Source organism: Gadus macrocephalus, chromosome 14, assembly GCF_031168955.1.
Source record: "Gadus macrocephalus chromosome 14, ASM3116895v1".
Taxonomy (NCBI): domain Eukaryota; kingdom Metazoa; phylum Chordata; class Actinopteri; order Gadiformes; family Gadidae; genus Gadus; species Gadus macrocephalus.
Window position 1 is genome coordinate 4,494,231 of NC_082395.1, and position 12,802 is coordinate 4,507,032.

At 44.6% G+C, this 12,802-nt stretch overlaps 2 protein-coding genes across 2 annotated transcripts in view; both read left to right on the forward strand.

The window, feature by feature from the left end:
* Positions 1–670: 670 nt before the first annotated feature.
* Positions 671–4,162, forward strand: selenos (selenoprotein S). The gene is made up of 6 exons (XM_060072120.1): positions 671–963; positions 1,725–1,856; positions 2,231–2,337; positions 2,450–2,536; positions 2,628–2,694; positions 3,411–4,162. Exons 1-6 carry the CDS (start codon positions 840–842, stop codon positions 3,488–3,490), a joined length of 597 nt encoding a protein of 198 aa, XP_059928103.1. The 5' UTR covers positions 671–839; the 3' UTR covers positions 3,491–4,162.
* A 1,111-nt stretch (positions 4,163–5,273) lies between these two features.
* The window catches only part of chsy1 (chondroitin sulfate synthase 1), a 35,501-nt gene continuing 27,972 nt past the window's right edge, over positions 5,274–12,802 (forward strand). The window contains exons 1-2 of the mRNA XM_060072119.1: positions 5,274–6,066; positions 7,170–7,665. Of these exons, the coding sequence (XP_059928102.1) occupies positions 5,756–6,066; positions 7,170–7,665 (807 nt within the window). The 5' untranslated portion in view covers positions 5,274–5,755. The remainder of the gene's footprint in view (positions 6,067–7,169; positions 7,666–12,802) is intronic.

Sequence of the window (12,802 nt, forward strand, 5' to 3'; positions counted from 1 at the left end):
TGCTGGAGATAGTGGGCTGGTGTCAGTAGGGGGATACTGATATCAGCCCACGTGTCGGCATCCATCCGCAAACTTTAAACAATCTTTCAACACCACCACCCTGCGTCCTTGTGTTTGGAGGAGCCAAGCAAAAGTCACAGAGGTGGCGTGTAGCATGGACATGGCTACGATTATATTTGCAATAATTATGCATGTCATAGGTCATTGCTAGTGAGTTCTACAAAAATCAACTCTTAGGTTTGAGTCGAAAGCCATGCCCTTGTTATATCCTTGGAGGAAATTAGACAAAATCTGGAAGATTGGTCAAATATGACATTTAAACTGCTTTTACATTTAAATTCACTAGTTAATAGTTGTGTGATTAAAATCAACATAAATGGGCATTTCTTAAGTGCTGCAAATAGTTTTGGTGTTTTTGCACCAGCTAGTGGCAAACAAACCGTAAGACACTTGAAGAGCCTCTATCGCCTTACAAAACAAATAACTGTCCTAAATCGAATCAAGTATGCATCGTTAGAATAATATACATATACCGCTTTTATTTATGAAGTCATTAGATAAGCTTATCATAAATTCACAACATAGATTTATGTGATGAACATTATCTGTTCATATAATATTTTTTAAAGCGCACTTTTAAAATATGCGCGACAGAAACGCAACACCTCCACGTCACGTCTGCTACGTCAGCCCATCGCAGCCCATGCGTCAGCCACGTCGAGTCAAACATGGCCTCCGCCGACCGAAAGATGCGGAGGTAAATAGACAGCACCGATCCCTTTCCTTCTTTCCGTAAGAGAAAACAAGCACATCACTATTCATCCATCATCAATTTCAAAATGGGAACACAAATGGACGACGTGCAGATCATCGATGTGAACGAGGACGGCGAAGAGGAGGAGGCGCCTGTGATGCACAGAAGCTCCCTGGGAAACCAGGACCTGGGCTTCATAAGGCAGACTGGTATGTATCTGACAGTAAAGTACAGGGATGAACCGAGGACACTGCCTGAACGCGTTAATACATGTGTATTTGACATTGTGGTAACCAAGGATGTTATCATAACGTTACTTATTGGGCCTGATGTGCTGGCGTTATTTATTGTCTCGTCATCATTGATCCGGGTTGGCTTCCTGTGTTTGATGGGACTGGTACTGGGTTCGGGAAAACTTGGAACCCGGAAAAACACGAGTCCGACTTGTTAAAAAGGGTTGTTGAGTTCCAAGAGGGAATTGTGGCTTTGCAGAACTCCGACTTGTATCGTCGTTACACAACATCAAACATGGCGGCCTCATCATTAATGGGAATGGTTATCAAAGTTTTGTTTACGTTGTAAGACAGTTTGATGTGTAATATTAACCCAATGTGTTTTAAATTTTTTATATTTCTCTCTGATTATAGCAATATGTTGAATTTGACAGCTATTTTACCTGTTGAACTAGCCTTCTTGTGTTCGTTACTCTCTTCTTCACGTGTTTCATAAACAGAAAAAAATGCTTATGCTTATATTCAGTTTGTATTCAGCAATGAGCACAATATGCCGACCTCCGGCATATTCTGCCTCAGTAGAATAGTAGTTGTGAACTCAATGACGTCGGAATCTCCGGGTTGACGCTTCCTACATCCGGGTTGTCTAGACTCTAGTGTACTCGGTGTTTTTGCTTGGCGCTAGACTTTATATATTTGACCATTGTTTGAGAGGTCTAATTTCCTCTTTCTTACAGCGGAGGAGTTTCTGGCTGAGTATGGGTGGCACCTGCTCTTCCTGACTGTCTGTATCATCGTACTGATCCAGTACCTGAGTAAGAAGAGAGCAAGCCAGGTCAGCAAGCGCTCCTCTAATGAAACGGCACAAGGTGAGTCAATTTGAAAGTGCCCTGTTAACCAATCATAGTAATAGATGGACATAATATTGTAAATGACTTGGTCTCTTGTTAAAAAATACTTTAAACTCACTCATCTTCTCTAAGAGATATAACCGTATATCATATATTGCATAAACAATATAAACTATTCTTAAGCCCATTGTTTGAGAAGGAAAAACATTATGTTTATTGTTGGAGCAAATCTAATTCTGGTCCTCTTTGGATGTGTTAGTTATTGATAACGTTAATTTGTGTAGTTGGGATGTCATTAGCTTCTTGACCAAACAGGTGTTGATCAGCAATACAGGCCACTGTGTAGTTTTACAAATTTGAATTAAACAATTAAGGCTTTTTCCCGTTTGAAGACCCAGCTCTGATCGTGAGAAGGCAAGAGGCCCTTGAAGCCTCCAGGAGAAGACTGCAGGAAGACCTCGATGCCAAAGCCGCAGAATACAAGGAGAAGCAGAAAAAGGTAAAAAGCCACAAAGAATTTAATAAGAACAACAAAATTGTAAAGTGTAGGACACATCTGATTTGAAGTTTTATTGGACTAATCATGTGGTCTTTTATTGTCTCCCGAACAGCTGGAGGAAGAGAAAAGGAAGCAGAAAATTGAAATATGGGAAAGCATGCAAGAGGGAAAGAGCTACAAAGCCAAGAATTCTTCTCAGGTAGCGGTCAGTTGCTGGTTAGGAGTGTTGGTAAACCTCTGAAAAAAGGGGACCCTGTCTCATTACAGACTGTGCTCTTGTGGGTCCGTAGGCAGAGGAGGCCAGCTCATCGTCCGGGGTCCTGAAACCAAAGAGCGACAATAAGCTCAGAGGCTCAGGTTTGTAGTTGTCATGGCGTCATTCGGTAGCCGGGTCCTACCAGACTCTCGTACTATTTCATTTGCACAGAGAGTCTTGACCTACTCCATTGACAAACGTTAACTCGCTTGAAGGCGGGGTGTCTGTTGAAGTTTAAAACTATTGGATCTGCCCAGTGCCACTCTGGATCTGCCGTAACCAATCGCTAACGTTTGGCCGGGAATCACGTTGCGCGCAGGCTGTAAACAAACCAAACACCGTGCTTGAAGATGTCCGTCAACGAGAGCTGACTTTAACCTCATTGTTCTCAGCCACTCCCTCTGTTCGCTGATTGGACGCAGAAAATTTGGAAGGAGAAAACCAACTCACATACCGCAGACCCAGACCTAGTACTGAAGGGAAATCAAAATTGAGCGGAAGTACTTAGGCGGGCAGAGCCAGGCTAGTCATTCGGCATGTTGCATACAAGACATGGCCCACTAGTTATTAGACCTGCCCTAAAATTGACCTTGAAACCTTTTCCACTTCCCTGGAAATAATTTGACCCCAAAAAAAGAATTACAGACAACAAAATAAATGGCATCACTGATCCTGATTGATGTGGGTGATTCAGTACTGGAACTTTCCAATGGCTTCCTTCCAGCTCGCCCTTGGTTAATAATTACAACACATTGTCAAACCCTTGTCAGTGTGTCATTCTCCCCCACTAACTGTTCCGCTGTGGGTCCCTGTGCAGGCTACAACCCCTTGGCTGGAGACGGAGGAGCGTCTGTCAGCTGGAGACCAGGGAGGAGGGGCCCGACGTCGGGTGGATGAGGTTAAAGGAGGTCGGAGAGCCAGGATCCTCTTGGAGCCTCTAACCTCTGACCTTCCTTTGCACACGTCAACACGCTGAAAGAAGCCGCCGTCTTGCTGTGGGCCTTCGCAGTTACCAATTAGAGAATGACTTTATTTTTGTATTTACCCTTGCTCTCTAAAACATGATTGATTGTAGTTGCTTTCCTAAAACTGCTGGGTTAAACTATTGGCCCACTGCCAGTATCCAAACAAAGCACACCTTTTTATGTGTGCTAAAATCTTTAGTACACAGGCGAGAACAGTCAAGTCACTTTTTTTTTAATTGAAATTAAAATTGTCCTGTTGGGTAACTGTGTTGGCCCCATAGGGTTCCAAGCTTTCAATGAAGTCATTCCTTTAAATGGTTACTCTAGCCAATGGGTTTGACTGATGAGTTTCAGAGTTGGTGTGTTTTTATTCCTTTATGATTATTTCCCCCTTCAATACGTTTGCATACTGCCCTTGCTTTAATTCTTGATGTTACTGTTACTGCAGCATTGCTATTTTAGAAACTTTCTCTTATCACTTTCAAGAGATAAAACACCACTGGTTTTACAGCGTTAGTGTATAACAGAGATCAACTGTCTAGGGGTAAGGATGCAATGCTTACCCACCGAATTTAAATAAAGACATAATTAACCAACTCAACAAGCGCCCTCTCAAAATATTTTGTCCACTGTCAATTTCTGATTCATTAAAACTGGTTATGGTTTGAATGTGTCCCGTCAATGTTGATCTACTACTATATACAGAAGTATTGGCAAGTTGTCTTGAATGTGAATAGTCCTGCGCTGAGACCTGCATACTTTCTTGAAGTGACTTCTATTGAGAGCCAAGAATTATTGTTCTTTTAGCATCCCAAGCATTGAGTTGAGCCGTTGAATATTATTTATATCACTTTTACTCAAACGGCATCAACTAAATTACCATCCCAAAAATATAATAACCGGCCCCCAGGTTTTGCAGAATACAGTTTAAAGAGGTGTAACCAAAGCAACGGCCAAACAACCAATGCATCAGTTAAAATAGACAAGTATTATTTTCTACTGAAAGAAAACATTTCACATAATTTCCCTCCTTTTCAATCAATTTCAAATATCATACTTGCATACGATACATTCCGTTTCAGCCACCATTTGAAAGTCTTCACCGTGCGATCACGACTTTAATGACCCTGTCCCAAACCAATTGTTAATTTTTCCTCTTATCACTGCAATCCATAATTCCAAATCTGCAATGGACAGTGGCAACTGGGGAAAACAAAACAAAAGGTTGAGGGGATTAATCAAGTTAATTACATCTATTCGCCTCTTGAAAGAATCCCCATATACCGGGGTGGGCAATTCTTTTTCATCCGGGGCCACATAAAAAAAAATCACGAATGCATTTTAGGGCCGATGAAATTCTGTAATGTCTTAACCATTAGATTGGATTATAGAAAATATATTGCTATACAATCATAAAATTGAATTCCCTATGTGCACAACAGAATTACAGATTGTCCAGTTCATAGAGTTCAGTTCAGTTCATATAACTAAATGTATTTTTTAAGATCTCCTTTTCACATCTGTGTCAACTGCAGTGAACTTGAACAGGGGTATTGAAGTGCGTCCAATATTGATAATATTGCCAATAAAACCCAGACATCAAAAAAATATGTACAGTATGCATGGGTCTATCGTTGGTGAAAGTGACTGACCACTTGGGGGCGCTGTAGACTGGCCGTAACGTCATCTGTCCTATGCGAGTGCGTCAAAACTGGAGGTTGGCTCGAGCGCTGCATAGCCACTCACAGCCCGTCTACGGCGAGTCGGTGGGCTCAAACGCGCCGTAAAGCTTCGTTCTTACTCGTCGACCTGGCCAGTTGGAAAAAAATCTCACAATGGCGAGATAACGGAGCGAAATGGGGACCCTATCCATTTCAAAGAAACTATAATATCCTTCCATGTCGCCAGAAATGCCAACGACGAGCGGTGACATGCTGCTTTAGACACTTAGAAGCCGAGCAGAAGTGTCGAGGCGGCTGCTTTATGGAGACTGCTGTGATGCTACGTAGGCAACTAGGACGACGAGACCACAGCAGCGGGCAGGGGGACATGGTCTTCTCCTTTTTATCATGAGAAAGTGTCCAACTAGTGTCCCGGAGGCTACTACGAATTAACCGACACGGGTTTTAAAGAGCGCGGCTGTCGATGAGACAGCGTGAATAAGCGGCGAGCCAGAGTTGGGTCAAGTTTTGGGGGAATGGCAGGTCGAAGCAGGAGAGCATGGTTTAGTGTTCTTCTGGGGCTGGTGGTCGGGTTCACTCTGGCTTCCAGACTCATTCTGCCCAAGGCGTCGGAGTTGAAAAAAAACGGCCAGAAACGCAAAGCGAGTCCCGCCGGCTGCGGGTTAAACGGGGGTCTCAGGAAGGAGAACAGCGGGGTGTTATGGGCACCTCAAGATAACGTTGCACCGGTGACCCAGAACCCCGGCTCCAGATCCAGTCATTTCCTATTCGTCGGTGTCATGACCGCCCAGAAGTACCTGAATAACCGAGCCGTCGCGGCTCATAGGTATGTTGTGCCTCTACGATGAAGAAAATGTGTTGCTTTTCCCCTTCTGTAGATCCGCCGCCGTCCACTCCCACCCTGGTCTGGGTTTTTGTACACGTCAGACATGTTTCCTCCATTCCTTTCGTTATATAGGTTCCAACTGGTGTCTACTGCACAGGGTTTACCCCCCTGGATCTTCTTTTCTTGAGGGGCGAATCGGTCGGTAACCGTGCATGAATTGCACAGGTTGAGGGGAACATGGCATTGAGATGGAACCTCTGGCCCGGCCCGTTACAACACGTACAGGCGGCTGTGTGGGCGCGTTTCACCGGGCTAGACGCTACAGACACACGTTCATATAATAGGATACACTCATATGGGAACACACGAACCTCTTGTACGCTTCTGGCTGTGTTTGTATGAAATTAGGTTTTCTTTGTTTCTTTAGTAGCCATAACGGATCACCAGGGGCTTCTTTATCATGCGTGTTATTGTGTGTCTGGGCATGAAAGACGTCGCTCTCGACACACATTGTCTTGTGAAAAAAAACTGGTCTTGATTGTGTAATTGTTCAAGCGAATTGATGTCTCACCACATCTTACTCAATTTGCCAAGCCAGTTGCTGCATGTGTCCACCCTTTTGTTTTGGTCATTGTTAATCGAAGTGTGGTCCGTGTAGAGTAAATTATGTCAGTGCCATTATCTATTCATACTTCAAAGCAGGTATCCGAATGCAGTTCTTCCCCTCACACACATCTATATTCTATGCAATGTTGGTAAACATGAAAGCGTCATTCTTCTTTATAATAAAGTCAGCTGTTAGTTTCCAGTCTAAATCTGCATGCGTAATTAACCTCGGTGGTTTTGAATGTTCTCTGATTTGAGATTTATTGTCCCTAAATAAATAATTGATTTTGCCTCCAAGGTTATTGCATCTCAATTACAGTCGTTTTAAAGTCTGAATGTCCCTCAATATTGTATGTGACTCTGTTATGATGATATACCTGGCGGGTAATGTACTAATGGCAGGTTTACCAACTGCTGTTATTGATTGTGTGTGTGTGTGTGTGTGTGTGTGTGTGTGTGTGTGTGTGTGTGTGTGTCTTTGTGTGTCTGTGTGTCAGGACGTGGGCCCAATCCATCCCTGGACGTGTGGAGTTCTTCTCCAGCGAGGGCTCCGACACCTCCATCCCCATCCCCATCGTGGCCCTGAAGAACGTCGACGACTCCTACCCCCCGCAGAAGAAGTCCTTCATGATGCTCAAGTACATGCACGACCACTACCTGGACAAGTACGAGTGGTTCATGAGGGCGGACGACGACGTCTACATCAAGAGCGAGCGGCTGGAGGGCTTCTTACGGAGCCTCAACAGCAGCGAGGCCATCTTCCTGGGCCAGACGGGGATGGGGGCCCGAGACGAGCTGGGCAAGCTGGCCCTGGAGCCCGGAGAGAACTTCTGCATGGGGGGGCCCGGGGTCATCATGAGCCGCGAGGTTTTGCGAAGGATGGTGCCCCACATCCGGGAGTGCCTGCAGGAGATGTACACCACGCACGAGGACGTGGAGGTGGGCCGCTGCGTGCGCAGGTTCGCCGGCGTGCAGTGCGTCTGGTCCTACGAGGTAAGCCCTGTTGGCCCGGGACCGTGTGCTTTATGAGGACCCCCCTCTGAAAGGTTCGGGCGTGAGTCGTTAACACGTGATCAGGGACCGCTCTGTAGTCTCATCGTCGTCGTTACTCCAGGGTTGAACCTTCTGAGTATTGTTTCTGATTGGTAAGGTTAGGCGTCTTATGTGATGTACTCGGAGTCGGAAGCACCATTTGTGGAGGGAAAGTAGTATAATAAATGGTGTGTTGATGGTCAGTTCTTTGTACATGTTGCTCATGTGAGCACCACTACGTGCAAGATACGTTGGTCCTTAAAGCACTGGTTGTTCCGTCTTGAGGGGAACTTGAATCTAAAGAACGATGCCTCTTTTCGCAGTGGGTATGTTTTCACTAATAGCCCTTTTTCTACCTGTTGCTGTTATTGTAGTGCAGCGTAGCAATCTCTGAACAAGTCTACTCTGTCCTGCCTTCGCTGCTGTGACGTTTAACATGACACATTTAATTTTGTTTAGTCAGCAACACACATAGCTATGTCATTTTCCACGAAGTAGCAAGGACACTTAATCACCAACATATAAACCCCTTTTTTTACACAGGGATATAGGCCTACTACTAACATAAGGTTTTCCACTCAAGTCAAATGAAATCAGGCCTGTAATGTCAGGCCCAAGTGTAAATGGAATAAACCATCATCTTCGTGGTTCAAAGGCTGCAGCTAATCGGCTTTGGGCTGCTGGAATGAGAGAGAACTGGCACCTCTACTGCCTCTCCAAGGAGCTGGCTCACTTCCACCTTTCATGCCTATATCCCCAGATCACTCTTTAACTAGCGGTTTGTGCAAGGTCTGAATCTCCCTCCCGAGCGAGGTGAGGACTCTAGACAAAGTTAAAACTGCACTTCACTTAAGTGACTGGAACCTGGTATGCTTGTAGGATGCTGGCTGGTTAGATGACTTGATGACCCCTTCCCTTTTTTCCCCGCTCTATTGTTAATCAAACACTTAACCGTGACTCTTCATTATAGGTTCTGCTCTACTGTCTATTTTGTTTGAAGTTCTCTTCCACGCTAATATTGCCTGAGGCATGTCTGTACTCGACCTTGCCATAGACTTTAGCCATCTCTTCTGGCTTTTGTCCTCTGGGAATGCAAGCCTAATATGCAGAATAATGCAAGACTGTCAAGCACGCCAATCCAAGATTGTCAAATGATCCCTGTGATTGGTATAATGGCCCCCTGCCATTTGTGATAATTGTACCTGCGCCGCATCAGAGAGACATGTGGGCAGACTATGGATTGATTTCTCAGAGACGTTGGGAACTATTCACATTGAAACGAGGAAGACTAAACGTATATCATAGAGGATACCAAGATCATGTCTGGTACTCCATTAAAATGTAATGGCAATTAATTGACCTAATTAAGATGAAAACGAGCATACCACGGCCTGCTTACCACTCCCATGGAGTCTCTTTGTCCACATCATATTTTCCCCCAGGTGGTATGTGTGATTAAGATATGAAGCTGCAATGACAGAGTGGCCCCATTAAAGCAGAAATCAGGCTGGACCGTAATGACCATATTGCTTCTGTGGGGGCTTCTTGACTTAATGCTGGGCTGAAATAATTCAAAATCTCTCCACCGCAACTGAAATAGAAAATGATGGGGCAGAAAAAAGCTGCTCATGCTCCCCGTAGCATGTGTTGGGCCTATCTGAGCCAGTTGCTATGGTAGCAGAGTCTCTGTGACTGTGGTTGGCTTGTGACGATGGAGGGCTTTTGAAAACCCTTTTACCATTCGAGAAATGTTCTGCTCTCCAGCACAACAAAGAGGTGGAGATTGGCTTAAAGATGTGCTGCGCTGAGCTCTGTAGTATCTCTCAGCGCTCTGCTTCAGCCACACACCCTTGGAAACCAAGCCAAGCGCTCTCGACCTCTCCAAGGCTGGACACTTGGTTAGAAGACTCTTTGGACACAAGATTTAAACAAATTCCTCATAAATTCGTAATTTAAAATTCTCAAATCTGAATGCTGATATATTTGTATTAACAATGATTACAATGTAATAGTAAATATTGTGCAGCACTTTAATATGAAGCTGGTGCTTTTAAAACGGATACTGTGGCGGAAGTATTGAGTCAACCAAATGACACGTATCAGATAAAGTTAAAACGTCTCTCTTTGTGGTCGGCCTGCGTAGCCTATCTATGTGAGGCATGCAGTCCTGTTCATGCTCAATCATGACACAGGAAATTGCGTTTCAAACAGTCGCACTCTTCCGGAGGGATGCTTAGATATTCTAAGTGTTCGTCTCTCGTATCCCATGGCGGTCATTTATGTACATCGGTTCATGGACTGAGGTCAATATTTCTCATTGACCTTATCTTTGGCCATCAGGCCTTTTCGTTCAGCCATTGTTTTTGTCTACTTAATAATTGTTTGTAGAAAGTCGCGTTTGTTTTACTATGACTAGACTACCCGACGACCTGGCCTTGGTGTACTCATCCTGTTGACACATGGCACCTGGTGTTTCATTAAACCCTGTTTCGGTTTTTACTGGGTTTCGACGACACAGGCAATCTATCAGTTGCAATCCATGATCTTTGAGGATGCAAATCAATACTGCAATACCTTGGCTTTAAGTAAGCGAACAACTGAATAAACCCCTTTTCCATCACACACACACTCACTCTCACACTCACACTCTGCCTCCCTCACTCTCTCTGTCACAAACTCATTCACTCTCTCTGTCACACTCTCTCTCTCTCTCTATCCACCCATCCATCCAACTTCCCTTTGCTTGGTCTCTGCCTCTCTCCATCTTCTCTCCTTGGCCCAAAAGTGCGGTAAACCTTGAGTATTTCTGGAAGACCTGTTCCCGTCGCTGGATGTATGCGTGCTATTCTCTCGTTTTAAGCCAATGCTCTGCACTGTTCTAAAATTAGGGCCCTCGAGGGGGCAAATAAAAGTGTAAGAGGCTAAATCAAAAATAAACACAAAACGAAGCTTAAGAGACGGTTTTGACGTGAATTACTGTTCTTAAGCACCAGCTACACGCCTTTCTGTCTGGCTCCGGCAAATGCTATGCAGGACAGTGACACTTAGAGTGAAAAGAAGAAACCCTTGCGTTAATGAGAGATTTTTTGGGATTTATGGGTCTGCAGGAAGCCACCGGAGAGCCTAGTTCAAAGTCATGAGTTTTCATCACTCTGGGTGGCCCTGTTTTCAAGCAAGCACATTTTTTATTTGTTGGTTTTTAAGTAATCCCTGGGTATGCCTGGTGCATTGAAGATGCTGTCTGCCCACTTAAGCCGGCCGATATTGAGAAGCCTAAATATAACAATGTGTTTTGCCCCGATATGTAGACATTTTAGTTTGCAACATTAATTATTCACTACTCGGAAATTGTGGTAATATTTATCCGTGGTTCTCCTGTCATAATGTCTTTGGTGAATGTTGACTCAGGCTGTGCACATGGTTTTACGTGACGGTTAGAATAGACATTCGATTTACCAACGAATGTTGTTTTAGATCATTGGTCATAAGAGTATTATTTGTGTCAGTTGTTCAGCAGATTGAAAAATGAGGAATTGTGTAATTAATATATACTGGGGCGCTTTTCCAAGAGCCAAATTAAAGACAGATGATCGTGTAAGGATGAATACATTGATTTGAAAGCCAAAGACACCTGCTCAGCCTAATTCCGAGCCAGGAAAAAGCCTATATCCGCTGACTCCAGTGTTTTCCTGTCCTAATGGCGTTTTATTTGCTTGACTGGTGTGTCCAGGTGGTGCCCTGCACACCAGTGGACTCTGGGCGTTCGGTCAGTGAGCGTTTGAGCTAGCGACTTGTGTACTTTCAGTCTTTGTGTCCCATTGTGAAAAACACACAGCACTTCTCTAGTGCCACTTTTAACGTGTGCTGTTCGAAAGAGACATTTATGACATATTTTTGGATACCATACTGGATCTGATTGTGGTAAAATATACTTTGAGTAATCCACTTTGAATAATAATTGCACGTCTCTGTGTAGGTATGTGCCCCAGACACCTAGGTGTAAAGCTTTTTATTTTTTTGTGTCATTCTCAAGCGTGCCAGTTACAGTCCATTTTTCCTACAGCTTGCAGACTGGTACGATTCGGGCTCGGAATTTAATGACCAAGACCGGGTCGGGTGTGGTCAGAAAAAATAACCTTACAGGACGGCACTTCACATTTCCAGCTCAGTCTTGCCTTATTGGGAAGGCGGGTGTGGAGCGTAAGGGCCTTCTATTCATGTCCCATCGTTGGCTCCTAAACTCTGTTTCCTCTTGTCATTCCCTGCACTCTTTTTTTCGTTTCTGACTTTGTTCGGTGGTGCGTTGCCACCAGCATCCGCGCAGTAAGCTTCTACGCCACTTCCTCCACCGTGCTTGACGCACAAACAAACTCGGAACAAAAGGTAACGGGAATCACTAACCCGCACTGCCGACTAGTATAAGTGCATGGCCTAATCCTAATTTCTTCGGAGTGACCTGCATGCCTGCCAAAACCTGTGGGCTCACACACACTGGCGGCGCTCTACAGCATGCGCTCTATACCCCTGTGAACAAGAGGGCCGTTGTGCACTGGCCTCACTGGCTCTTTTCTTCAAGGCCAACTGTATTCGCTGCCCTGCCCATCCACCTTCAAATGTGTCTTAATATTATTGGGTCCCAACGTGTAATATTCTTTCGTCATGTGATTGTTTTATCTTGTAATCGCCCTTCCTGCTTCAACATGTAGTGGATGTCAAAGTATGGAAATGGTTGTTATTAGGTAGGCTGACAAAGGCTTGCTTTGTCACTATCTCACTCAACCGTTATAATATCGTGTTGGCACAGTTGAGTTTGATTTGATCATAAAACCATACAAATTGATCAACTGCAACTGTTATTTTCCGCCTTTGCCGTCTTAAAACGGTTGCATGCTCTAGAAGGTGTTAAAAATAGACCGGGGTAGAAGGTACTGCGGTCTTACTGTCAGCGACGCTGGCTCTGTGTCTCACCTGGTCAGGCTGCAATCGCACTCTCACTGAACCGTAGGAACGGCAGCAGCATACCTGTAGCCTGGAACTCTAAGCCTAGGTGCTGATTAGCGCAGGCTAATCTGTTTGGGTGGTTGCTCCAAACCAGCCT

What these genes read in the sequence shown, in the direction of transcription:
- selenos (XM_060072120.1), top strand. Translation starts at nt 840, where the DNA reads ATGGGAACACAAATGGACGACGTGCAGATCATCGATGTGAACGAGGAC. An exon ending in GGGCTTCATAAGGCAGACTG is followed by an intron (nt 964 to 1,724) that starts GTATGTATCTGA and finishes TCTTTCTTACAG; the next exon opens with CGGAGGAGTTTCTGGCTGAG. An exon ending in CAATAAGCTCAGAGGCTCAG is followed by an intron (nt 2,695 to 3,410) that starts GTTTGTAGTTGT and finishes GTCCCTGTGCAG; the next exon opens with GCTACAACCCCTTGGCTGGA.